This window comes from Bos indicus x Bos taurus, chromosome 11, assembly GCF_003369695.1.
Source record: "Bos indicus x Bos taurus breed Angus x Brahman F1 hybrid chromosome 11, Bos_hybrid_MaternalHap_v2.0, whole genome shotgun sequence".
NCBI classification, from domain to species: Eukaryota; Metazoa; Chordata; class Mammalia; order Artiodactyla; family Bovidae; genus Bos; species Bos indicus x Bos taurus.
Window position 1 is genome coordinate 73,241,259 of NC_040086.1, and position 27,147 is coordinate 73,268,405.

At 54.8% G+C, this 27,147-nt stretch overlaps 1 protein-coding gene across 9 annotated transcripts in view; it reads left to right on the top strand.

Annotated features, from left to right (window-relative positions):
• DNMT3A (DNA methyltransferase 3 alpha) overlaps nucleotides 1-27,147 on the top strand; it is a 102,423-nt gene that overhangs the window by 20,538 nt on the left and 54,738 nt on the right. For all 9 annotated transcript variants that reach the window (XR_003513453.1, XR_003513454.1, XM_027555917.1 and 6 more), the window contains exons 2-3: nucleotides 5,954-6,208; nucleotides 18,393-18,497. Coding sequence is in view for 7 of the 9 variants with exons in the window: in XM_027555917.1 (XP_027411718.1) it covers nucleotides 6,146-6,208; nucleotides 18,393-18,497 (168 nt within the window). In the remaining 2 variants the exon portion in view is untranslated. The remainder of the gene's footprint in view (nucleotides 1-5,953; nucleotides 6,209-18,392; nucleotides 18,498-27,147) is intronic.

Sequence of the window (27,147 nt, forward strand, 5' to 3'; positions counted from 1 at the left end):
TGTGGGCAGCCATGGCACATGGAGATGCAGTTTGGGAGGAATGTAAGGGAGGTGAACTGTGCCACGCATGGGCAGGACTTGGTGGAAATGATGTGCTGGGAGAATTAAACATTTCGTGAGGGGCGTGGTTGGGGGGGCGAGGAGGGAGGTACCACTTTTAGAGCTGATGATGGAACTCTGTGTGGGTGTGAGGAGCTGATGATGGTTATTCCGTGGGACGTGATGGTTTCATAGAGTAATAGAGGTGGAAGGACTTAGCTGCACTCTTATGGAGGAGGATGGAGGCCAAGCCCACCCGATGGCTGCAGCTGGGATGTAAGTCCTCGTTCCCAAACCCATTCTCTCTTTTCAAAAATTACTCTGTATTTTCTTCACAGTGGTACATGCGTATAATTTAAGAAGTCAGACAGGACTAACATCTCTTCACAAAAATGCACTTGTTCCTCGCCTACTTCCACCTTCTTCTTCTCAGAGGCAACCACTTTTAGCTGTTTCTTCTAGCAGTTTTACAGCTCGTGGATCTGAGTAATGTGCGTATTTTTGACTCTTCCGTTGTAGACATTTTCCATTGATTTCCTATGTAGTAAATAAGAACTTAACTCTCTTATATGGCCAGCCATGGCTTTCTACTGTGCCATCCTCCTAAACAGCTCTCATGGTAGGCATACTATTAATAGTACCTTACCAGTGTTCTTTCAAAAATGTCTTATGCTTAAAATAATATATGTATGTGTGTAGCTGGCAAGTAATGGCCCCACAGAAATTCAGGAGATTAGGACGTGGCCGCATCCGCATCTGAACCTCGTGTACATGCGTCACCTTGTGTGGCAAAGAGCCTTTGCAGAAGTGATTAAGCGAAGGATCTTGAGTTGGGGAGATTCATCCTGGATCACCTGCACGGGCCCAGTGTCACCATCGGGTCTTTGAACATGAGAGGCAGAGGCAGGCGGGTCAGAGTCTTGCGATGGGAGAAAGACCGGCCATCACTGACTTTGAGGATGGAAAGGGGCCAGGAGCCAAGGAATGTGAGCTGCCTCCCGAAGCTGAAAAAGTCAAGAAAATGGATTCTCCCCAGGGCCTCCAGGAAAGAATACTGCCTGCCAACACCTTGATTTCAGCCCAGTGACAAGAACCATTTTGGACTTTGTTTAAACTTCTGACTTCCAGAACAAATTTGTTTTTTTTTAAGCCATTGACTTTCTGGTAATTTGTAACAGGAGCAATAGGAAATTAATACACCATGTAATATGTATACATCCACATGCATACATGCAAACATGCATTCATTTGTATGTTTTATGTATATATATACACATACACACACACACACACACGTTAAATCAACTAATACAACTATTCACAGCTGAGCTTTATACTGTACTACCATAGTTTCCTTTTTTCCTCCTGAAGTGACTAATTACCTTGCTTCTTTATGTGCCTTATTTTCTTTGTACCTTTAGCCCATACCTGCCGCACCTGCTAATAGCTATCTGTATGGCTTTCCACAAGGGCAGTCACAGCAAGTATTATGTTTCAGTTCCATTTTTTGAGTTATCTGCTCTAGAGCATACGGTACAGCGTAGCTGCTATTCAGTGACTTCTTCCTGTGGTCTTGGCATTCCCTTCACCTTCCTTCTGGTTAGAATTCCTGTCTTCTGGAGCTCATGTCTTCTTGCTCGGTTTACTCCCCTGTTTGGAGCACATTGCCCATGACAGATCTCCATTTTAATCCAAATCCATTCAGCTCCTGAATCCAGATCACAGAGTAAGAGCAGCCAGTCACACCTGTAGTTCTGTCGGGTTAAAAAGACGGCCCGGGGGTTGGGAGCACTGTGGTGACAGCACTCCAAGTTAGGAGGCTTCCGGTGGATATCTAGTGGTCCTTGGTTGTCCTTGCATGATTAATAACAGGGGACTGAAATGCAGATTAGAAGCTGGTTCACTTGCAGATCCACACTGGCTGATGTAAACAAGCCACTTGGAAACCATTTGGGTTCTGGTTGCCGGTATCTGTATTCTTAGACCTTTCTTCTAGCACCGATAAGATTCTGCTGAAAAGAAGGTAGGAATCTGGCTGCTGGTATTCTAGGAACCCAGTGAGCGACTAGCCTGAGGTATTCAACATCAGCATTGAAAATAAGCTTCATCTCCTTGGGTTTGTGATTTTGCATTTATTTGACAGCGCCAGGCCTGAGTTGCAGCACTTGGGAGGTTTGCTCTTTGTTGCTGCATGCAGGACCTTTAGTTGTAGCTTGTGAACTCTTAGCTTCAGCTTGTGGGATCTACTTCCCTGACCAGAGATAGAACCCAGGCCCCCTGCATTGGGAGTCTTAGCCACTGGACCACCAGGGAAGTCGCCGTCTCCTTGGTTTTGATTTATTATTCTTGCTCTCAGCTGTGCTGGACGACTCTGTGCAAAGACCCTCTGTTTGGTGCTCTCCAGAGAGAAAACCTTCAGACTTTATGGTGGAAGTGTATCTAGATTTTAGCTTCTTTCATTTGATCTTTTTCACACATACCTTCTCTTCGCCCCTGGTCCCACAGATGATCCGTTGTGCTGTCATCCCAAGTGTCTTTAAAGGACTCTGTCATAAATCACTTGTCATGTGCTGTCTGAAATTTGCCTGCCATAAGTCTGCTTTCCAGACCCCCACATTCTGTTGGTGGTGTTTCCTCTCTGTTCAGCCCAATCTTGTGAATTTGTGTCTTAAACAGTCTTTCTCCCACATTGGATTTAGAAGGTCACGCATTTGGACAGTTGGGTGTGTATATTCAGAATCCCAATCTTTCTCCATAACAGTTTTGTAACTGGAGCACTGATGACGGTGACCACGTCAGTTGTGATACCAAGATACTTTCCTGTAGGATTCCTCAAAACAATTGTTTAAAAGCTCTTGTAAACATTATTCATGGCCACTGTGGACTTTAGCAGTATAAAGGAGAAAATAAAAGCTGCCTATCATGGTAGTGGGCCTTCCCTGGTGGCTCAGTGATGAAGAATCTGCCTGCCAATGCAGGAGACGCCGGTTCGATCCCTGGATTGGGAGGATCCCCTGGAGAAGGAAATGGCAACCGACTCCAGGATTCTTGCCTGGGAAATCGCATGGACAGAGGAGCCTGTCAGGCCACAGTCCGTGGGGTCCCAAAAGAGTCAGACACCACTCAGTGATTAAGCAACAACAACGAATCTTGGTGGGAGGGTTCTTGGCAAGGGTCTCTGTTTGGTGGTGGTTTGGTGGTGCAGCCTTGGCACGGGTGAGGAGGATGCTTTGGAGCCAGGAGCAGCAGGGCTGTCGTGTCATGGTGGACACATGCTGCTGTGTTGGGACCGTGGGCTCAGGAGCAGGTCTCTCCCCTCAGCAGCGCTGCTTGGGAGAAGAAGGAAGCTTCTAAGGACCGGTGGGTAGCGCTGTGTCCAGGCCTGGACCTTGGCTGCCCCAGTGGGCCCCACAGCTCTGCAGCGCCTGGCCTGCCCGGCCCTGTGCTGGGTGATTTTCAATGATGCTGGCTGACTTGGAGGGACACTTACCGACAAGGCTGTTCCATTGAGTTACACAAAGGAGCCAAAAGGCTGACCCAGGTCAGCTGTGTTTGCTGTGTGGACAGAGTGTGCAGCTCAGGCGGGTGAGCAGGGGAGGGCGAGGGGGACGAGCATTTCCTTTCCGGGGTGTCTGCCCTCGGGGTCAACACCCTGTGATGTTCTGCTTTTCCCCTCCTGCTTCCTTCCTCTTGTCACCAGTGCTTTTTCTTACAGAAACCCCTGGACATTTCTAGCCCTCAGGGCAGCATTGAAACAAATTTCAGGGTTCTCTGTCCCTAATGTACTTGGTGCCCAGCTCTGCATGGAGTTCATGCTAGACCCTCGGGGCTCACGGAGACACCCAGACCCCCCCTCCCTCAGTCTGCTCCCACTCTTTGCCCTCGGGGCCTCTAGCAGCTTGGCAGGGCAGGGCTGGAAGACCTGGTTCTTGAAGATCAGCCCGATGCTTCCATTTTACAGATGAGGAAACTGAGGGCAAGAGGAGCCCGAGTCAGGATTAGAGCCACCTCTGCTGACTCTGGGATCAGTGTTCTCCCAACCAGACTCTGCCTCTCTCGGCTTCCACCTCCTTTTTGAAGCTTTTGATGTGATGGATGATTGGGGGATGTTTGTGCTAACAAACAAGGAGTGGGTTTGAGGGGGACTTGCTGGCTAATGATGGATGGAAGCCCTGTGGAGTCTGATGGGTTCCTGGGGTTGTCTCTGAGGGGTGGTATGAGCTGGGGGGATGGAGCTTTATAGAGATGCCCTGAGAGTTCTGGAGTTGGTGATCTGGGTTCAAGCCTCTGCTCTGACTCTGGAACACAGATAAGCCCTAGCCTTCTGCAACCTTAGATTCTACAGTAGACGGTAGTGATACTCCTATAGACGGTAGTAACCACTCGTGGAGATGGTAATAATACTCGTGGCTGCCCAAAGAGGAAGGCCCATTCTGGGCTTCACACAGCATGGGACACACGGACCTGCTCTTGCTTCTGCACCCACTGTGCCACCAGCTAACGGCACACATATTCTTCAGCCCAGGTGTCTGTGGTCCACCTTGGGTCGGTGGGGGGGTGGGGGGCAGGGGGCGGGGGTGGGTGGGAGCACCTTCAGCCCATCCAGGCTCTAACTTACAGAGGCCCCTCCTGTCCTGGCCCTAAGGAGGCCCCTCCTAGCGCCAGCTTCCCCTCCATACCACCTGGCCCCCCAACGCCCATCCCTGGGGAGGGGCTGCACCCGTGGGAGACCCAAGCCTGGGCCTTCTCCGGTTCCTGGTTTTCCAGGGAGCCCTGGCTGGAGGGGGATGGGAGAAGAAGCCCTGGAGGGAGGGGGAGTGGGGGAAGCAGAACCGGGAACTGGAAGGGGAAGGGTGTGGGTGGGCCTCGATCCAGCCTGCCTCCCACTTTCCTCCTCCTGCCAGTCCCCTCCCCGTCCTGGCTGGCTGGCGCACTGGAGGCAGGGGCTTGGCCCAGGAGAACTCAGTGTCTCCTCCGAGTGAAGAGGGGGTGGTGAAGCCACAGCACCACCACCCCCAGCTGAGGCCTGTGGTGGGGGTGGGGCCCAGGCTTTGTTAGTTTGCTGGCTTGAGGCCCACACCTGAAGCAGGGAGACTGAAAAGCCCCTAAAATTCAGCCGTGTGCCTTCGCAGGGCCCCTTGGAGCCCACCAGTTTCTGAGGGCAGATGGGGCCAGTTCACGGGGTGGGGGGCAGAGCAGCCTGGCCTCCTCTCTTGGCGTGGCTGCGGCCACAGCCTCTCCCGCCCACAGGGCGTCCCCACGACAGCTCTGCAGACCTAGGCCTTCAGCCCGGCCGCAGCCCCCGAGTTCAACCTCAGCTTTCTCCGGGCCCAGGCGCCCGTCCCGAAGTGAGGTGACATTCATTTCACTACATCCTGTGACTGCCGCTCACTTCCTCCACGTGGTGGGAGCAGTGTGGGGGTGGGGGTGCGGGGAGGACAGATCAGAGGAAAATGTAGCCGGGCTGGGGACCTCTGGGATTTCCCAGGGGGTGGTTGGGGGTGGGAGGGAGGCTGCGGGAAGCTTTCAAAGGAAAGAACAGACGTGAATGAAGACACGGGAGGAGGCGGGAGGCAGCTGTGAGTCCCACTGTGCCATAGCCGTGCGGAGGCCCTGGGGAGACTGTCGTCCCGTCGCCACCTCGGAGGCAGGTGGCGGGCCCCCCAAGGAAAGCCAGGCAGGGCCCCGCTGCCAACTTGGCTGCCTCGATTTCCCCTGGTCCCTAGGGTGCCGGGTCCAGCCAGCACCTGTGAAGAAGAGTCAGGTTGGAGGGGCAGGCCTCACAGGCTGGGGGGTGGGGGGTGCCCTGAAGCTGAGGGGCTGGCTCCAGGAGGGACTAGGGGTCAGGTGGGAGGGCCTGGGTGGGGGGCGGTGCCTGCCCTGCTGACCCCTCTTCTCTTCTCTTCTTCCACAGGTGGAGTCACTGGAAGCCCAACCCCACCGGCAGCCTGAGGCCGCGGTTCCCCAGGGTTTCCGCTCCACACCTGGATCTATGTCTAAGTTGTAACTCTTGCTTACCAAGACCACGATAATTCCTTCCCCAAAGCCCAGCAGCCCCCCAGCCCCGTGCAGCCCCAGCCTGCCTCCCACCGCCCAGCTGCCCGCGATGCCCGCCAGCGGCCCCGGGGACACCAGCGGCTCCGCTCTGGAGCGGGAGGAGGAGCGCAAGGTGAGCAGCTGGCTGTGTGGGGATGCAGGGAAGTGCTGGGCACTGGACCGCATTGCTCTTCTCCATATGGGGCTGTAGGGAGGAAGGAGTCTCCTTTTTTTGTGATAAGCAAACTGAGGCGTGAAGAGGTTAAATACTGCAGGCCAGGCTCCAGGAGCTGGTCTCTAAGCCCCCACCCCCGCCCCTCCGTTGTGTTTGAGCCAAACTTCAGACCCCAGGTCTGTGCGATTGTTAGGGGTTGGCCTGGCAGGGGCCCCAAACCTGGCTTCCTTTCTGAATCAGCCTCTTAATTATCTGTGTGTCCTTATGTCTAAGTCATTTTACCTGGTTTAGCGGCCTCTGTTTGCCCAAGGGGTTAGTAGCTTTGGGGAGGCCAAAGACAAGTTCAAGGAGCTCTGTAGATGGGAGGCCTGGTGAGGACTCACCCTGCTACACAGACAGCTGGCTTACCGCGGGGCATGGGGTGCGGTGAGCTCAGTGTGGCACCAGCCACGGTGGAGACACTGGTTTCCCGCCCCCACCCCACCTCGGCTCTGAGCAAGTGTCACTTCTGGCCCTAGAGCCAGTGACATGCTTGTTTTTAGGGCCCCAAGATGGGTGACCTGTTCGCCCTTCTGCTGAACTCTAGGATGGGCCCAAGTCAGTTAGAGGAGATCCCTGCAGACTAGTGGGAGTCCCGGCTAGGTCCTGACTGGCTACCTGAGGACCTCACCAAGCCATGTCCACCTGTTGGCAGAGCCACTCGAATCCCCAGGGATGGCAGGCCCCACCTCCACCCTGGCAGGGAAGCTGTGCCAGCCACGGCCTTCCTGGGGCGTCCCAGCTGGCAGGCCCGGGCCGGTCCCCGCAGTGTCCTCTGCCTGCTCTCCTTTTCCTGAGCGGGAGTGAGGGGTGGTGGTGCTAGGTGGTAGCTGGGAGTAGCAGGGTGTGCTCACGGGGCACAGTTGGTCTTTCTGGAACCAGGGGGACACCTGACACCAGGCATGGGGCCCCTGAGCCCTCTGAGGAGCAGCAGCTCTGGGGACCGCAATCAGCCACAGTTCCGAGACCCGCTCCCTGCCTACTCTCCCCACCATGTGTGCTTGGCTCCTTCTGAGGCTTGCTCATTCTTAGAGCCAGTTTCTGTTTTCTGGGTAATTTCCACCCATTTGGTCCTTGAGGACAGCCCTTGAAACAAGTGGGGCAAGGACAGATGGCCCTGGTTTGTAGACGAGGAAGCTGGGCCTAGCTAATCAGTGGTGAGTCCAGATGAGAGCCTGGTCTCCTGCCCCACCTGTGTGGGTCCTGGTATGGACACACACACACATGCATGAAGCCCAGAAACTTGCCTTCCCAGCCCAGAATCCAGTAGAGTGCCTTAGGATGAGGGGCCATGTATGCCTCCAAGCTGGGGACAAAATGCATGCTGCGGCCAACCTGCTGGGGCTCCTAGGGGCTGCAGGTCAGTCCCTTTCTTTCTGATCCCATGGGCTTTCTGGGCTCCTCCTACCCAGGACTCAGACCATAGGAGACCCACACCCTGCTGTCAAAGAGCCAAGGCCACCTGCGGCCACCTGTGCTGTTGACCCACAGCTGTGGCCATGACTAATTCCCTTCCCTCCTTGGGCCTGGCTTTGCTTCTCCATTGACCCTGACCCCCTCCCCTGGCCTGGTGTCCTGGCTGGTGCTGACACTGCTTTGTGTCCACGTACCTGCAGTTGGTGGTCAGCTGCCCCCCACAGATGAAGGAGACGGGGCAGATGGGCCACATTCCTCTCGTTACTGGCCAGGGCTTCCCCGGGCAGCAGAGCCCCCAGAGAGAGCAGCAGATGGGCTCGCTATCATGACAGTTCAGGACAGAGAAAAAGCACTGGCCAGAGAGTCCCAAGTCCCAGGCCCCAGGCCTGCGGATGTCATTTCCTGGAGATGTGACTTTCAGGCTCTCTGGGCTTGCATTTGCTCAGCTGTAAAATGGGGATAGTAACTCTTACTGTGCCTGTTTTATAGGGTGGTAGTGGAAGTCAGATGAGGTCACAGGCATGGAGTACCCTGCAAACAGCAAAGTCTGGTCCAATTACGAGGGATTATGATTGCTATTATTATCTACCCATAGTAACTGCTCTGGCTCAAGAGGCAACAAACACACACACAGGCCCAGCGCCTGGTGCTGATAGAAGGAGCTGATAGACAGGGGCTGGGGCATGGCGGGCGCTCCTCCCCGGTGTGCGTGCTGGCTCACCTGGCACATCTCCCTGGCACCTCCGGGCTGGCTCTCGTGGCTCCAGGAGCCGCCCTGGGAGGGCGGGCAGAGATGCTGACAGCCACTCACGGCAGCCCATGAAAGCCAGGCCTGGGGCAGGGGTGCCGCGTGGCTGCAGAGGGGAAGATGGGTTTGGGCCAGAGCCCAAGGAACCTGGCAGAGTTTCCAGGGGCGCCTGGCACAAAGGAGCTGTTTGGTGAGCCAGAGGGCAGGGGTGTGGCTGCCCACTGGCCCCTTCACCGCCTGGCCCCACGTGCCCTTCCCGCCTCCCCCTCCCTCCCCGGCCACGCCCCCCTATACCTTTCACTCCAGTACTTCCTGGAGCTACCAGGCCTTTGTTTATGCTGCTTCCTCTGCCTGGTGTGCCCTTTCCCTAAGCTTCTCTCCTCCTTTCTGATCAAAGCCCTGGCTTCAGTCCGCCTTGAATTACAGAGAGAATCAGTGGTTCTTAAACTGTGGTCTATAAACCAGCAATACCAGCAATACCTGGAAGAGTTAGATATGCAAATATTCAGGCCCCACCCCAGACCTGCTGAATCAGAAACTCTGGGGAGAACCCAGCGATCCTTGTTTTAACCAGCCCTCTAGGGGACTTGAGAAGTACCGGTGTGGATCATATCCAGCCCTGCCGCTGTCCCTGGAGGGCAGGACCCCAATACTGTCATTGAGGTGGATCCTCAAGGCCTGACTAGCTCAGAGCAGATGCTCAGAAAATACCTTATGGATAGGACAGAGAGGAGAATGAGAGTGGATGAGACTCCTTCACTGGAGAGCAATCCCAGAGCCCAGATCAAGCAGTCAGGGTGCAGCGCTGTGGACAGTAGGCTGAGAGAGCAGAGAGGTGTGCGTTATTTGGTGTCCTTCTGGCTCCTGCCCAGTGTCCCTTCTCCCTGCAGCCTCCCTCACCTTATCATCCGTGTGCTGGGCAGGGACGGGGCTGCTTGGGGAGACTGGGAGGAGGCAGGCTTGGAAGGGGTGCTGAGCTCTCGGGCTCTGGCCAGGAAGGGTCAGCTGGGTAAATGTGGCCACAGAGAAGGGAGGAGGAGGTGAACTGTAGGAAGGCCAGGAACCTGGGTCCTGGCTCAGAGGGAATCATGGAGATGGGTTCTAGGTCCTGCGTGGAGGGGAGACATGGGGCAGAGGAACAGGGCAGGGGACCAAGAGCGTTCCGAGCCTTGGGGCTGGAAGGGCCTCCTCGGATCCCCAAGTGTGAATCAGTGTCTCACGAGGAGTCCAGGCCCCAGGCTGGGCCCCTCATCTTCCTGCTCCCCTTCTCCTCTGGCTTCAGAAACCTAACAGATGCATTGACTGCTGACTGTCTGCCAGGTGTTCTCTTAAGCTCTGCGCTTGCCTTCTTACAACTGCTCCCCAAAATAGGCTCTGTTATTTCCATCACTATCTTATTAAAGACTAAACTGATGCTCAGAGAGGTCAGGTCACTTGTCTAAGGCCACAGAGCTAGCAAGTGGTGGTGCTGGGATTATAACCCAGGCTTCTGAGCCTTTCAGGCTGCGACCCACGGGAAGGGGGAACAGAGTGGGTGTTGCCTCCCTGCTGTGATGTTCCATGGTCCTAGCCACGTTTCTTCTGCTGCAAGTTAAAGAATGTTTATTTAGACTAAAAGTCGGGATGGTCAGAGAACGCTTTTGTCTGCGTAGCCGTGCTCTTGCCCTGGGGTGGATGTTGGGGGCACTCACCCCTAACAGGAGCTCACGTGTGCAGGCTAGTATGCATGACTGGGTACATATGCGCGCGTGTGCATGTGCATACACACACACACACACACACGCACCCAATACATGCTCTTCTGTGTAAAGACACTGCTGTATACATGTTGCTTCTTTCCCTTCTGCCTTCACTCTTTTCTTTCTCTTCAAACTTAGGTTTTTTTTCCCAGTACCTGGCACATAGTAGGGCTCCCCGAGTCTGTTGGGTGAACTGAATAGTCCTCCCTGGAGGACCTAGCAAAGGGAAGGGGATAGGAGGACACAAGGATGGGTAAGCCATGCCTGCCCTCGGAGGAGGGAGGCTCCTCCTTGGACAGTTCGCCCTCTCCTGCTGGGTAGGAGAAGCGCCAGTGGTGGTGGTGGTGGGGAGATATGTGTTTGTGCTGGGGAGCACAGCAGGTGTGCCTGTGTATGCATGTATGTGTGTGTTTACATACATGTGTATATATACACACATATGGCCAGCTCCATGAAGGGGGCTTCTCCCTCCTCACCTAAGTCTAACCCAGAGGCCTGGCAAGCACTGACTTCCTGAGCTCTGGCTTGTGAGCTTCAGGGGCATCCTTGGGGGGGTTTCTCCTGGCTCCAGGCTCAGCTGTTCTTGCTGGTCCACAGGTCCGGTGCTTGCCCCCAGGCATGCCTTCCCTTTAGTGCACTTAAATTGCACATGGTCACTCAGGGCCGGCTCTTTGCTTTATAATTGTCACCATAGGGGTAGCTGAAATAGCCTTCCCTCTTACACATTTAAACAGTTCCAGAAAAGGCAGAAATACCCTTATCTCTTTAGGAACACAGCTAATAATAACGGTCCATGGACAATAAAAAATGTCCATTTTTAGCTCAGTGGAGTTGATTAGATGCTCAAGCATGGAGAGCAGACGAGTGAAGTAAATAGTGCCCACCCCTCACAACCGCCCCAGAGCTGACCAAGACCTCCATTGTGGGGTTCAGGCTCTCTCAACTTCTCGAAGTTAGCTGCTACAACTTGTCGTGTTTAGCTTTGCAGTCAGTTCAGTCTTGAGCAGGGATCAGCTGGACTCTGGAGACAGGCATGTGTTTGAATGTGGACTCAGCTACATGACTGCTGAGCATCAAAATGAGAGTTTTCCAAGAGATAGTGTGTGTGAGCAGTTAACACAGGGCCGTGGCACAGATTGAGTCTTATCATTTATTTTGGACAGTTAACTAGCTGGCTGTCTATCTACCTTCTTACCTTTCTCCCCATTTGCCTGTCTCTCTGCCTACCGCCTTATCTGCACATTGGTGCCCAAGATCTACTGTAGCCTCAAGGACTGAGGGCCTGGGAGAAGAATGAGGATGGTGCAGTTGAGGGTGTGAGTGGTGTGGGTTTAAGCACCTAAGAGCCCCTGGGCCCTTCTCCTGTCACCCACTGAGCAGAACCAAAACCGAGGCAAGTTTCAGGATGAACCCAAGTCCTATGGCAGTGGCTCTGCTATCTTTGGAGGCTCCATGAGGGGCCATGGGCTGGGTGGGGAAGCCGAGCTCAGTTCTGTGGAGTGAAAAGGGCCGGCAGGGAGCTGAGCAGGAGAGGGTGTCCCAGGGAGAGTGTAAAGTGGGGTGAAGCCCTTCCTTTCTGGCACCTGGGCTGGGCACAAGGACTGGACCTGGCCTGCAGCTGCCCTTACGGAGAGCCACAGAGCAACGAGGGCTCTCACTTATAATCACCCTACTTAGCACATGCACAGCATGGAAAGGCAGAGTCTAGAGGAGTTACCTGTGCCTGGCAATTTCCTCACTTGATCCTCACGGTAACTGGAAGTGCCCACTGTCATTATCCCCATTTTTACGGGTGAGAAGTTGAGGCTGAGAGAGGCTGAGAAACTTGGTAAGGGTCACATGATGGTTTACCTGATTCTTTCTGTCCACGAAGTGAGGGTGGCTGGTGGGGCAGGGATGAGACGGTGGGCTGCGCAGTCCTGGGTGGGCTGCTGAAGGGGTGAGGGCAGAGGCGCTTGGGGGCTGCCGGGGTGGCAGCTAGCAGAGTGGCCGTGCTCCATCCGGCCTTCGGCACAGTGCAGGCCCTTGTGTGTTTAGGTGGTGTCTCTCCCTCTGAACTGAGTTCCCTATTTGCTTATCTTTCCAGTACACAGTAGGTGTGCAATAAATGTTTCTGAGCTCATCCACGGGCCTGGCCTCATGGAAGCTCCAGGACCACAAGGGTGGGCACGGCTGGGTTGCGGTGGGCTGGATGCATGTTGGGGGAGTTTCTCTTCTGAAGGGCAGTGAGGCCCCAGCATGGCGCACGGGGTGTGAAGGACCTGGGAGAAGCCATGGTGTGCAAGTGCCCAGGAGCTCTGAGGGTGGGAGGGCCCACAGGACATGGCCGCTGCCTGCCCAGGAACGGGGCCTTTTGGGAGCCGTGGAAGACCTTCGTCAATAATTATTACACGAAGCCCACCGAGCAGTCGGTGGATGCTTGTTGAATATTGTTGGATAGTTGGAACAGAGGACTCCTGAGCTCTGGGAGGTGACTGAGAGCAGGAGAGGAGGGGGCCCAGGAGGGCCGTGTGGAAGTGTGAGCACCAACAGTAGTGTCTGGTGTCTCTGCCCTCCCGCCCAGCCTCCTGCAGCTCGCCCTGAGGCCACCTCTCCATGGCCTGGCCTGGGCCTGCTGGGTGTGTGCGTGTGCATGAGCGTGTGTGGGGTGGCCCAGGGGTTGGGGTGGGGGGTCCTGTGCCTGTAGCTCTGCAGGCTGGGGACTCAGGTGCCTAGAACGGGCTCTGCCTGCCAGAGAAGCCAATTCGTTTCACTGAATTCCACGACCACAGACAGGTCCTGGGAGGCTGGCCAGCCAGCTGGCGAAGGCTGGTACGTGCTTCTTGTCCCGGGGGGCCCGGGCAAGTGGCTGGCTAGATCCGGCAAGTTCATCCCCTCAACTCAAACACCAACTTGAGACATCTGCTCAGTGGATGCCGTGTCGGTAGCATCCGGTGTGCGTTCCAAAGGGAGCACATGTGTCTGGCTGGCTATCTCTGGGCGAGGGCCTTGTGGGATGTGCTCTCTCTTAGGGGGAGGGGTCTCTGTCTAGGCATGAGGCCCCTGAGACAACCATGTGTGGGTGTGTGTATGTGTAAATGCTAGCACATACCTTTACCTTGGCTTGCCTGCCTGCTCATGTCACACATATGTACATGTGCCAGGGGCACACGGCAAAGGAGGGTATCGTGCCATGTTGCTGTGGAAAGATCCAGGGGCTGGGAATGAAAAGATTTAAATTTTGGTTCTTAAGGCCTCCCTTGCTGGCTCTCTGATCTCTGAAAGAACCACTCTGAGCTTCAGATTTCCCGCCTGCGTAATGGAAAAAAAAAAAAAAAAAGAACCAGCTCTACTTTCTGTAAGGCATAAGAATAAAATGAAATAACGTATGTGAAAATGCTTTGTTAATTACCACGTACTGTACAAATGCGAGAGATTATTATCGTCATGGCCCAGCTCCTCAGAATGAGAAGTTGTATGTGGCTTAAAATAATCCATCCAGTGAGCTGTGTTAAAATGTAGGTCAAATCCTAGCCTCAGAAGTTGAGAGAGCCTGATGATAACTGCCTCATCTAACAGGCCTCCAAATGCAAAGGGGCTTTGAAACCTGTAAAGGGTTATATAGATCGAAGTGACAGGATCATGTTTAAGATGAGAAGGTACATTTTAGTCACCCTGTTGCCTGATTTGCAGTTGTAATGATCAAGCAGCACTGGAGCCTCCTGCTTGGTTGTATTGGTGCAGGTTTGTGGATTTGCACACGTGTCTCTCTCTCTGTGTATGCTGACTTGTTTATTGAGCATCTACTATGTGAGAGTTACTCATCAAGTATTTTGAGTCCCTGCCCTGTGCCAGGTGCAGGGAATGGAGGCACTGGGGACAGAGGCCAAGGTGAATAAGAGAGTTCCTTCCCTGGAGGGGCTCATGGCCTGGCCAGGAGGAGAGCCAGCAGTCCATTGCAGTGTTGGAGAAGGAAAGGAGAAGGAAGGGAATCTAGGAGGTAAGGTTAGAAAAGTCAGGGTTTCTGGTCAACCTGAGAGGAAGGTAGTCGTGGCAGAAGCCAGGGTCTATGTCAAAGTCCCAGGGAGGAAGCAGCCCACATTTGCACCTGGTGTGGTGGTTTTGCAATGGCTGGAGCTGCCAGCCGGAATCCTAGGTCCTGCCTTTACCCGGGCTAAGGAGCTTGGGCTGATCCCGCAGAGCCCTGGGAGCCCCCTCCGCAAGGGCTTAAGCTCTGTGGAGTGACATAATCAGTTTTGCATTTTGGAAAGATCATGGAGCCCCAGTGTTCCTGAGGATTGCACTGCGGCGGGTACCAGCCAGATGTTGGGGTTTGTCTGAGCATGAGTGATGGCTGCATATGCAGGCCGTGAGCTGGGATTTGCATGGGGGCAGGGAGGAGGCACTTCTGGGAATAGTTCTGGTCTGTACGTGCGGAGCTAAGGAAGTTAGCAATTCTTGAGTGCCTTGCACATGTCAGCTTTCCATATATTACCTCAGTTAATTGTTCTACCATTGCTGCGAAGGAGGTATTAGTATTCCCATTTTGTAGGTGCAGAATGGTAGGCTGGAGAGGTTAACTAGCTGGAAGGGCCTAGTGAGGAAAGAGCAGAGCAGAAAGTCCAGCCTGCCCCTCCCCTGCCCACTCCCCACAAAGCCCACCTCCCTAGAATTTCTGCCCATTCCCACTGGAAGGATTGACTAATCCAGTCCCTTCACTTGACAGATGAGGAAACCAACCTGGGCTCAAAGCTTGTTCTGCTCAATTTATTACTGTTTTCCAGCTGCTCCAAGTCACTGTGGATCAGATTCTTCCCTTTCAGAGTATTAGTGACGCCTCCTAACTCAATGCTACTTGCAGATTTGATAAGCATATTTTACATTCCTTCGCTCAACCCATCAGCAGGGATACTGAATGAAACAGGCCCCCTGACAGATGCGGGAATGAACCACTTGATACGCCTCCTTGAGGGGCACGGCCCCAAGCCATCTGCTCACCCTGCTCAGTGTATTATCCCCTCTCCCTCATGGGTGTGAACGAGGGCAGGCCCAGAGCAGAAGGTATCACCGCCTCCCTCTGCCCTGCTATGTCGCTACATCACGGAAGAATGACATGACCAAAAATAGTACGCTTTTCACAAAGTTGTGTGCGGGTCCAGATGGAAAGGGTATGGGCCAGAGTCACTCAGACCTGGCTGCAACTCCTGCCAAGTCTCATGGCCACTTGGTTTCCTGAGCACACCCCAGGGTACCTGAGGCTTGAGTGTTGGACTGGGCAGCGAAGGCCTACTTGGGCCCCAGGGACGGGCTCAGGACGGGGCCCCGGGGACTCCCTGTTCTCAACATGCCAGGACTGGACAGATGGCCTGGTGTCAGGGTCCTCCACCCCTTCCTCTTGGGGGTGTTGAGTTGAATAAAATTCAACAGGGGAAGATGCGCTGAGTGCCTCTGTGCATTGGGCCGAGAGTGCGTGGCTTAAGGTGAGGAATGACAGCAAGTCTCCAGATGGCAGGGGGTTGACTATCAGGGGCCCCCAGAGGCTTTCTCCATATGCTGATGTGGGGGTGGGCCTGGCGGTCCTTAAAAGTCAGGTGTCTTTGTTTTTAGTCTGTGCAGGCGGCCTGGTGACTGTGGTTCCTGAGTGCTGTTCTGAGCCTCTGACCGGCTTTCACACCTCCGATTAATTCAGAGCAAAAGTTAGAAAATCAGATGAATCCTCCTGTAAGAAATGCAATGTGTTAAAGAAACAGTTCAGAGGCCAGAATTTCTGGGTGGTGGGAGGACCCTTTGGCTGCCCACACCGATCCCGACCCACCTCGGTACCCCACCCTGGCTGCTGCCTGTGCCTTCCAGGCCCGTCAACCCGGACACAAGGAACAGTCAGAGGCTCAGCCAGGTCTGGCCTGTATTCTGTAGGCAAGTCCAGGGGCTTGGTGGGCCCTCTTTTTTCCAGGGAAGATGTCATTCCTCTCATCTGAGGGGCATGTGGAAAACCCACCAAGGGCTGAGTCTGTTCTAGGCTCTGGGAATTGAACAAGGGGATAAACCATTTTATTCATCTGCCTTCTTAAGAACCCAAGAATCAGGCAGAATGGGCACCAGACACCTTTATGCCCCCACATTATGGATGCAGCAACTGAGGTTCAGAGAGAATGGTCCTGAAAGCAGCATACAAACAAGCCAGGCACATATTAATTTAGGTTTGCTCTAAGCGCTGCCTTTCTACGACCACCTGTTCTGGGGATGCTGAGTTACCTGGTCAGTGCAGTCAAGACGGTGCCATTTTAGCCATTGTGGAATCTGACCAAAACCACCATCTCAGATTAAGTTCACTGCATTTGGTTAGATTCAGTTGGAACCTTCACAAACGTTCAGTAGTGCTGGGAATCCTTGCTCTCTGCGTGATCCAGGTGATTGTTTCTTAAACAGGGGTGTCTGTGGGGTCTCGGAAGATCGCTCAGAACCAGCAGGTCTGGCCCACTCCCCCTAGGCACCCCCCAGAGGCCTCTCCTCCACCTGGGTGTGTCCCACCTCAGCCTTTCTGCCCTCACAGTCTCTCTGCCAGTTTTTCCTGAACAGAGCCTTTCAAGGGTCTCTGGTCCCCAAGGTAGCCTTTTCTGTCTGCCCTGGACCCTCCCCTCCTGTCCACAGCCAGCACCGTGCTCCCTGTCCTTGGCTTCTCTTCCAGACTTCTCTCAGCTGGGTTCCTCAGACGGTCTCATTGGCCCCTCTCCGGGCCCTCAGTCCTCACTGCTGTGTCATTCTGCACAGCTTCTCCAAAGGCTGGCCATTCCCATCCCTAACCAGATTGCGCTGCCCTCAACTTCTCTGTGTCTGTCAATTTTTGCCTCTTGAGTTGGCAGCTCCCTTTTTTTTTCCTGGACCCACAGTACACTGGTGTCCACTTTCTGCTCCTCTAAACACTCTCTCCACGTCTTCCAACTCTACCATAGCTTTCCCTTTGGTGCCGAGGCCTGGCGCCTCTGTCATCATCTCTTTGCATTTCTTCCGAGAACTCCCAGAACCTCAACTGTGATGCCCTCAAATCTCCTTCCTGGTTGGTCTGTCCCAGATGGGCCTTGAATGGATAGATGGACAGAGGGGCCAGGGTTGCTCTTTCCACGGGTCTAAGGTCTACGACTGGTCACAGTAGGTTTCCGTCCGCATGTCTCGCCATCACCTGAAAATTAATGTGGCAAACCACAAGCTATTTTGAAATCACAAAAAATGAAAGTTGAGTGGGACATCGAGAGCCACCTCGATGAAATCCCCTGGGAATCTGTGTGCCTCCCCTTCTCTGTGGCCCCAGCACGGTTCTGGGCCAGCGCCCTCCCCTGGGAGGACCACGAGGCCGCCCAAAGCTGCTGGTATCATCACACAGGGGCATGAAGGGCAGCCGGTGGGCCCCCCGCTGGGTCGGGGTCCCTTTCTCTCTCCTGCCCCAACACAGTCTGTGCTCGTGATTAGTCATGCTGGAGCCGCTGAGTCAGAAGCGACTTGTGGGTGGTTTGTGGCCAGGCTGGAGCAGTGAGGCAGGAGGACTTTCTAGGTTTATGCGTCTGCCCCATGAGACAAGCCCTGCAGGGCCTGGCCCTGGCACAGGTGAAGGGTGGTAACAAAACCAAGCTTCTGGTCCAACCTAATCACCGAAAGAGGGGCATCACAATGAACCAAGACACAGTCCCCGAGACACTCGTGTGGGGTGACAGTGCAATGTGGCAGGTTTTTTCAGGGCAGGCGTGTGTAGAGCGGCTGTGACAAGCCTGCTTCCAAGGGTCTAGTGCACTTCCAATAGACGTCGCTCAGTTTCGTGTGTCTCTTCAGGGGATTCTCTTCAATAAAGGTGATTCACTCAATATTGAGCTCATTTCATTTTTGCACTTGTGTTAGATTTTTTTTTTCCATATAAATAAACTCATGTCCAGAAACAACTTTTTTGTCAGAGCCTGTGTGATGAGTCTGTGGTTCAGAAAACGTGTCCACCCGAGGGAGAGCTGTGTTCTGCCGGGGCAGCGGGGCGGCCCACAGGTCCCCCCGAGGATATACTGAAATCGGCCCGCGAGAGTGGCTCAGCTCTGCCAGGCAGGAGGCGGGTGAAGACCATCCCTACCAGGGTGCCAGCGTGACACCGCCCTGGGAGTGTGGCTACCCTGTGAGTGGGATGCTGGGGAGGGCTCTGGGGGTCCAGCCCTGGCTTTACAGGCTGTGTCTGTGCCCACAGGAGGGAGAGGAGCAGGAGGAGGCTCGTGCCAAGGAGGAGCGGCAGGAGCCCAGCACAACTGCCCGGAAGGTGGGGCGGCCTGGCAGGAAGCGCAAGCACCCCCCGGTGAGTGAAGTGGCGTCCACCCCAGCCCTGTGCGCACACACACACACACGTACCCGTACGTGTAGGCTCTAAACGTCCGTGATGTGTGGCCTGCAGGGACCTTGGCACACTAAGACTGCGGGATGGGGTGCACCCCTCCAGCTGTTAAGAGCCCAATTCCATTCCCCATTCTCTGGACCCAAAAACCACTCCCACAACTTTCCTATTTTCTACATTGAACTGGATGCCCCCAGAGGCCAGGGGACTTGCATTATGGATCTTGTGGGACTTGAAGCAGGCCCCTGACTCCCACCTTCTTTCTAGAAGGGCAGCAAGAGGGTAGGACTTGTTTTTCCCTGGCCTGCCAGCATGGGCCCCTCCCTCCCCATCCAGACACCCACCTTGGGCCTCCGTCCCACCTGGAGAACTTGGATGAAGGGGACTAAAGTCTGGAAGTCTGATCAAAGTGAGTAGGGAAGACATGCAGGCTCTTGAGTCCTTTTGTCAGAGAGAAGGAGGGCTGGGCACTGTTTTAAGTCTAGTCGAAGTAGAGAACCCCAGCTTCTGGGTGCCATTGCCTCGGATTCCAGGGCGAGGCTCCTGGGTTGCCCAAGATGAGAAGTGCTCTGTGGGGCAGGGCCCGGGGGCTGCAGGAGCCTGCCTTCCTTATGCCTTAAACTCAGAGGCAGAACAGTAGTTATTTGCCAGCACCAACGACAGCTGGTTCCTTTCTTTTCGTCCCTTCCAGCTGAGAATGGGAAACTTGGAGCAAGAAGGTAAGGAGGAGCCAGGAGCCCCACGTTAATTGTAACTCAGCCCTTCAAGGACATGTTCTCAGAGGAGCAGGATTTTCTTCCGTGGGGCAGAGAGTAGAGTGAACGGTGGCTGCAATGAGGGAGGGAGGGCTACACCTACTGCAGGTGACGGGGTTTTCGGAGTCAGGAGGTTTGGGAACCTGTGGGGCATTGAAGTGCACCGCTGCCAATGCTGCTCGGAGATTTGGAGCGGAAGAGGGCAGAAGTTAAGTCATTTAACTGGTAAGTAATTTGAACACTTTTAATATTCAAGCAAACATGGATATTTTATGGCCTGGAATGAAAAATGCACAGGCAGTTGAAAGATAAAACTGGGGACTTCAAAGGGATTTCCAGCTTGCAGCAGACTCCAGGCTGCACTTCCAGATTCCTGGGTGCCCCTCCACTCCACCCCCCAGATAGACTATCTTGTCGGGGAAAGTGGAGGGGCACAGTGCCGATGGAGTCAGTACCCATCGGTCATTCCGTATCTGAGCCATGCATGTACCTGTGATCTGCAGAGCATGCTCCACCCTTACTTTCCGGCGCTAGGGGTGGGAGCCGCCACCTGTAGCAAATGGAACTGGCAGCCCTCTGACTCATCTTTGTGAGTCCCTGAACCAGAGGGAGGGCACATCACTGAGAGGTGGGGGAGGTCCTTGAACCAGCGGGTACAGGGAAGTCAGGCCCAAGTGTGTGTCCAGAGTTGGATGAAGAAAGGGAAGGGGGGTGCACAGCCCAGTGGATGAAGGGTCAGTGGGTCACACACCTTGGCCTGGAAAAGGGGCCCAGCAGGGAAGGAAAAGCACTGTCTTTAAAATCCAGCAGACCTGGGTTTGAATCTCAGCTCCACCACTGACCACCTGTGTGACCTTGAACAAGTCACCGCCTGAACCTTGGGTTCCCCTTCTGAAAAATAGAGATGATAAGGATGCATTCCCCCTAGACCCCTGGGAAAATTAAATGGGTTAAAATACCAAAGAGCCAATGGTCAGCCAAAGTCGGTCCTGTCCTTACGTGGAACGGAAGCAGCAGTGCTGGATTTATTGCTCGCCAGCTGTGTGACCTTAGCAAGTTACTGAACCTCTCTGAGCTTTTTCTTCCTTGTTGGAAAAAATATGGCTGCCAGCCCTACCTGCCCTGTCCACCTCCACGGATGCTGTGCAAACAGCAAGGTGGGCTCCAAATGCACAGTGTCACAAGCCTGCCCCTCTGGCCCCCACAGGGGCCAGTGGGCCAGGGTCTAGAAGGCCTTTCGTGTGGGAGCCTGGCATCAGCCTCTCAGAACTCCCTGGGAGGTGCACACATCCTGTGCAGGCCAGTGTTGCTGTGGTCCAGTCCTCACTGACATCTGAAGCCACCTGGACTCCCAAGAGAGGCCCTGGGAAGGGGGATGGAGCACGGGGAGGCAATGTTGGTTGGGGAGGCAGGGGATCCAAAGCAGCGTTGTGACAGGGACCCTTGCACATTGCAGGGCACAGAGAACAGCCAGCCGGTCTTTCCTGGCAGCAGCCCCATTGACCCCGAAGGGAGCCTGCATAAGGGAAGTCTGTGGTGCAGCCCAGGGCCAGTCCACGGTCTCCCGGGCCTCTTGCAGAGCCGATGCTTGCCCAGGCCTCCTCCCCTCCCCAGCCAAGGAGCACAGCAGGGTGGGTTTCTGGGGACCTGGTAAAGCTGTGATCCTGGGAACGGGTTGACCAGGGTGCTTTAAGGCAGCTGAGTGTGTGTCATCCAGCTAAGCCTGGGAACTGGGCAGGGAGTGGTGGGCTCGGCTCAAACCCTGGCAGGTGGAACAGAGCAGGCAGTGCTGGGAAGCACGAGAGGAAAACCTGGCTGCAGGCGGGCTCTTGATTTGTGCCAATGTTGCACACCCACTGCTGGACAGGAAGGGATCAGGTATATCCAGTGGTGTCCTCGCCATTCCCCACCCAGGGTCTCTAGGTTTTGCCCCCAAGACCTACCTGTCTCTGGGTACCTTCCACTTTCTCCTGCATCAGCCTCCTGGCTGTGTCCTTTCCAGACCGGGCCCCACCTGCCTGCAGCATCTCTCTAAACACCCCCAGCCCTCTCTTTTTTGGCCACAAACACATTACACCAACTGAGCACCTGCCAAATAAATAAGACTTATTTCAACCTAATGTGTTTGAGAGGAGGCCACATATAATTACAGTAAATACAGCTTGGGGCACGTTGCTGTTCAAGAATCTGCAGGGGGACTTCCCTGGTGGTCCAATGGTTAAGAATCCACCTGCCAATGCAGGGGACATGGATTTGATCCCTGGTCCAGGAAGATTCCACATGCTGTGGAGCAATTAAGCCTGAATGCTGCTACTACTGAAGCCCGTGTACCTAGAGCCCGTGCTCCGCAACAGAAGCCACTGCAGTGAGAAGCCTGAGCACCACAGTGAAGAGCAGCCCCTGTTTGCCACAAATAGAGAAAGCCTGTGTGCAGCAATGAAGACCCAGTGCAGCTAAAACTTAAATATTAAAAAAAAAAAAAATCTCCAGGGGCTCCATTTCTCATGGGATGAGACCTGGAACACTTCGTTTGGCTCCTCACCACGTGACTTCTCCTGCTTCTGCATGGGTGCTCAGCGTCCATCTCTTGCCAAAGAAACCCCGTCAGCTTGCTGCTCCCTGAGCACCCTGGGCACATTTGTTCTGATGTTCTTGGCAGCCTTACCTGCTCTCTGCCCACCCAGTGTCACAGCCCACCGAAGCCTGTCTTGCAAATGAAGCCCAGGGCAGCCATCGTGAGCCACGCTGGCCCTCCCTTTTAAACCAATTGTTAAATTAAAATGAACACAAAGAACTAAAACAAGATAACAGCCCTGCGATCCCGGACCTGGGTCCACACACCTGACGGAGAAGCACCAGTCTGAGAGCTGTTTGTTCCCTGGTCTGTACAGAAGTTGAGAATCAGTTTAGAAACCTTTATATCAACTTGATACTGTCACCACATCCACAGGCACGATTTTGTGTTTTACAGAAGTATCATTCCCTGATGGATTGGGAATCTAAGATACCTAAACCAAAGCCTGGGTTTTCGCACAGAAAAGCTGGTGGTGAGAGTGTGTCGCTTCCACCAGATCTTCCATTCAGAGGTGTACCACCCCTTCCCGTTGCACTGGGTACCTGCTCACTGAGACTGGCAACCCTGAAGAAAGGCTAAGAGCGGCACAGGGCTCGACTGCCTATGAAGGCCTTCTACCCCCATGGGCCTCATTTGATGCTGACAGCAAACCTGTATGGGGAGGTGGGGGCTGCTGTCGTGACTGTCCCCACAGTCAGAGGAAGAGACCGAGATTCAGAGAGGACGACCTAGACTTGGCCTCCAGCGTCCCAGCTGCAAAGCCCGGGGTGCTCATCCTCTCTCACCACTCCAGTCTCACCACCTGGGAGACTGGGTACCCTAAATTCACTTTAAGGTAATATACGAAGGCCGGGCTGTTTGAAAACATGTGTAGACCTGGTCTAAAAAGCATCCAGATGAAACAGAACTGAGCAGGGCGACTGACCCACATACTAGTAAGCCTGTGGCTAAGCGGAAGGGTGGTCTGAGGAGTAAGAGGTGGGCCCGTTTCAACCAGGCGGCGGCGTCGGTCTGTGGCACTGGCCTAGGAGCCAGGATGCTCAGGGCCCCCGCGGCAACAGGAAACAGGAAGCCAGCCACAGGGCTGGGCGGGGCCTCGGAGGGGAGCTGGCACCTGCGTGCAGGGCCTGCTAGCTGGCCAGTTCTCAAGACCCGCGGAGGGGACAGCACCATGCGGGGCTGGTCGCCCCTGGCCGGAGAGCGGAGGCCCGCATGTGGGTGCGAGTGTCGGGCTGGGAGGAAGAGGTATCTTCTTGTTCTCCAGCTCCGAGGACATTGAGAGTAACAAGTTAGGGTGTCTGAAGCTGGTTCCTGCCTGATCGCAGGCCCAGACGGCCCTGCGACCAACTTTGTCCCTCGGGTTGGTTACACATGGGACTCTAGGAGGGACAGTATCTGCCCTTGCCCACCAGACCCTGGTGGGGGACTGGTCCTTTGGGGCTCCCTGCCCTGTTTACTAGGTAGATACACTTATTCATTGAAGATTTATACCCATCAACTTCCTCCAAGGTTATTTTTGCTCAGTGGGAGCACTCTGAGGTCACTTCTTGCTAAGAATAACCCAGAAAGGGAGGGAGGGGGAGGGGAGGAGGGGGCTGGGAGCAGGCGCTGAGCTCAGCCAGACCGGCCCAAAGCCAGTGTTACTCACTCCTCTTTGCAGGCGGAACCTCCAACACAGTGCCCCAGTGAGTGAGCTCACAAGGGCCACACTGCCCCACTTCAGAGTGAAGGATTTGAGGGTGTAAGCTGTGTGAAGCTGGGAGTCTGTCCCATGGCAGCTTAAGCCAGCTGTTGTGTAAGTTGCTCAGTAGTGTCTGACTCTTTGCAACCCCATGGACTGTAGCCCACCACACTCCTCTGTCCATGGGATTCTCCAGGCAAGAATAGTGGAGTGGGTAGCCAGAGGATTTGCTTCTCCAGGGGATCTTCTGACCCAGAGATCGAACCTGGGTCTCCTGCATTACAAGTCAAATCTTAACAGTCTAAGCCAACAGGGAAGCTAGCTGAGAACCTTTTAACTTGGTTATTGAGAGTTTGCAGTATTGGCTCATTTTCCCACCTAATAGATCCCTTTGCTTCTGAAGACAGCGCTTTTTGTGTCCAGGTTCGAAGGGCTCCTTTACTTACCTCTGGAACCTTGACTCAGTGACTTGGCGCCCCTTGTTTTTATGCACAAAACTTTCTGAAAGGGTGTCTCCCATTCCTGGGCCCTAGCCCCTCAGGGGGTGTCCCTGCCTGTGAGCCTGCATCAGGCACACGGCTGCCCACTCCCGTCTCCTCATGCTTTTGAAGGGGTGGGGGAAAACAGGGCTGGCAGGCCTCTCAGGAGGGCAGAGACTTTTCTGGGAACTGTGCCCTGCAGACGCCTCTGCTGTTCCCACAGCTGGTCCGTCAGATCAACACTCATGGAGGCATCCGGTACCCAAGAGCCTGGTCCGAGGTCTGCGCCTGAAGTGCCAAAGAGATGTTGTGGGGAGGGGCTGGACTTTCGAAGGGAGGTGATCCCTGGAAGGGGAAAGTAGATTTTCCCACTTGGGACCCTCCTGAGCAGCATGTTCAGAGAGAGGACCCATGTGGCAGGGAGAGGATGGACTGTGAGCAGACTGGCTGGGCTGAGTGGATGGAGGTTTCATTTAAGAACACCTATCTTGGTTGGAGAGGTAGTTTGCAGGCAGCCTGAGGGTTTACATTTTATCCTCTTGAAAATACGTTGTGTTTATCTAGAGAAGTTTTGAGACGGCGTGGGGTGTGAAGTGATGGGAGTCAAGTTTTGGGAAGGTCACTCTGGCATTTGTGAGCATGACAGTTTGAGTGCACAAGAATGCAGGGAGATAGGGTGATGAGGCCAGAAAATATGTCCAGAGTCTACTGGGTTGGGGGCAGCCGTGATGGGACAGAATGGGTAGGGCCTGCACTGCTGGGCTGCAGACGAGGGAGAGAAGGGAAGGTGCTGCTGGCCTCCAGGGATGGCAACAGTGTTATTGCCAGAGACAGAGACTTCTGGAAGGTCTGGCAGGGCCCCTTTCAGAGGCCACTCTAGATAGCTGGTCTTACCGGGGAAGCATCTGAGTGAAATCCCAGAATCTCCATTTTGCTTTCCCGAAAACCCCTGCTTATTTTCATCCCTCCCTTGCCCCTTCCCTGGAGCCACACGTCCCAGGCCACCTCCAGCAAGAGGCATTCATTCCCTCGGGTCCCGAGCCCTGAGGGCTTCCTAGGACCCCGTGGGCTTCTTGGGAGCCTGAGCTACACCTGCCGCACTCCCGCAGTGGCAGGGACCTTCCGTGAACGCTTTGGGGCAGAGTTGTTGACGTCGGTCTTCTTTCATCATCCTCACCTAGAGAATTCTGTGCATTTCAGTTCTGCCACCTCAAGAAAGATGTAACGAAGCTGGAAGATCTCCAGAGAAGGGCAGCTAAAGCGATCCAGGGGAAGGCAGGGCTGCCAAGTGAGGACAGACAAGAGAGATTACGGCCCTCCAGTCTGGAGAGACAAAGGCTGAGTCGGGATGTGATTAAAGCTATGAAGTCACGGCATCGGGTGGGGCAGGATGAGCAAACCCCAGCGGGGGTGGGTGGGGGTGGGCGGGGAGACACCCAAAGAAACTTTAGAAAGGTAGGTGAAGCGGAGAAAAGAAAGCCCCATTTTCCATGGTGAGTTCCCTTCTCACCGAACCTGTCACCCAAGGCCTGACTGTAGAGGCTGAAAAACAGAAGAAACTTCAAAAGAGGTTGACTTAAATACTACGTGGGATCTTCTCCACATAATGGCTTTTTCAAGGCAGCCTCCAACTCACCCTAAAATCCTTTGAGTATGACTTCAAAGAGCCACAGCCAGGCCCTCTTCCAGGTGGACAGGTGTCGCTGGCTGAGAGCAGAACCCCGGGTGGGCCAGCACTCACCAGGTCCATGCTTACTCTCACAGCCGTGTGTCACAGCCAGCAGGGGCCCCGGCTGAGTGACCTCTGAGATGTCCGCACCCTGAAGTTCTCTCCTCCGTCCTGAGTTGCAAGTGTGCGTGCACACACACACGCACACACACTGAAGAGATCTCGGGGGGTGGGTGGGAAGGCAGCTCCCGGCCTCTGGTGAGAGGAACGGTAGGACCTAGAAGTCGCATGCAGCCTGGGGGATCAGACTTGCCAGAGTTGGCCCTCTTTGGCCTCTGGTCCTCCTGTCCCTTGACCCCACCGGTGGCCCTTTTAGCTACTCCACTGGCTAAAAGGAAATTGGAAGGGTCAAGGTCCTGCTTCCAAAGTCTTGGGGCCCAACTCCAATCACCCCAGGAAGGCTGGGCAGGGAGGCATGTAGAGCCTCTCTCGGGAGTGGGCACGGGGGACCTCTCTGGCTCTCTCTGCCTCAAGGCCACTTCCGGCCAATCAGAGCAGACAGTGGCCAGGGGAAGGGGCTGCAGGAAGGCCTGGAACAGAGGAGACTGGGGAGCCTGGGCCCAGTGCCAGCGCTTAGGGGACAGGGCCGCCCTGCTTACGTGGACAGTTCGGCTGTTTCCTGAAATTAGAGTCAAGCTGGGAAAATCCAGGGCTTGGTGGGGACCCGATGGGCCTGCAGCAGCTGAAGGACTGGATGAACAGTGGGTGTGGGTGGAGAGGGGATGCTGGTGTGTGTTTGTTGACATCGTTCTGGGGCATCTGAGCACAGCTCTGTCCTATGGCCGGTGAGCAGATGTCTCTGGGCCATGGGTGCACTCCTTGTGTGTCTGCACATATGATTGTGTGTCTGTGTGTCTTTAATCAAGAAGACGTAACTGGCGGGACGCCAGGGTTCCTGGCTGGCACAGAGCTGACTGCTGCCAAGGGCCTTAAAGGCACAATGGCCATTTGGGGGTGGGGGTAGGAGGGCAGGAAGATGGGAGGGTGAGGTGAGGCCGCCCAACATCTGCTAGCCTCAGGGCCTCCCTCCTCCGGGAGTGAAGGCCTTTTTCAGCAGCGGCTCCTGGCATGGGAAGAGAGGGTGAGTCAGGTGCCCAGAGCCAGGCCAGGACCTGGCTCCGACTTTCAGGGCCTTGCAGTGGGAGAGGCAGGATCCCTGGGTCTCCCCCCTCCACACCTGAGCTCAGGTAAGACTGCATGCCAAGGCTGTGCTGGAGAGCTGGGCCCTGGGCCCTATCTCCCATGTATTACTTCCATCACCTCTTAACTTGCCAGTGTGTGTGAGTCGTGTGTGTGTGTGTGTGTGTGAGTATTATAACTGTAAAAAGCCTCAAAAATCACTTCCCTATCTGGAGCCTCAGCGCTCTGCCCCACCTTGGGAGACAAGGCCTCACC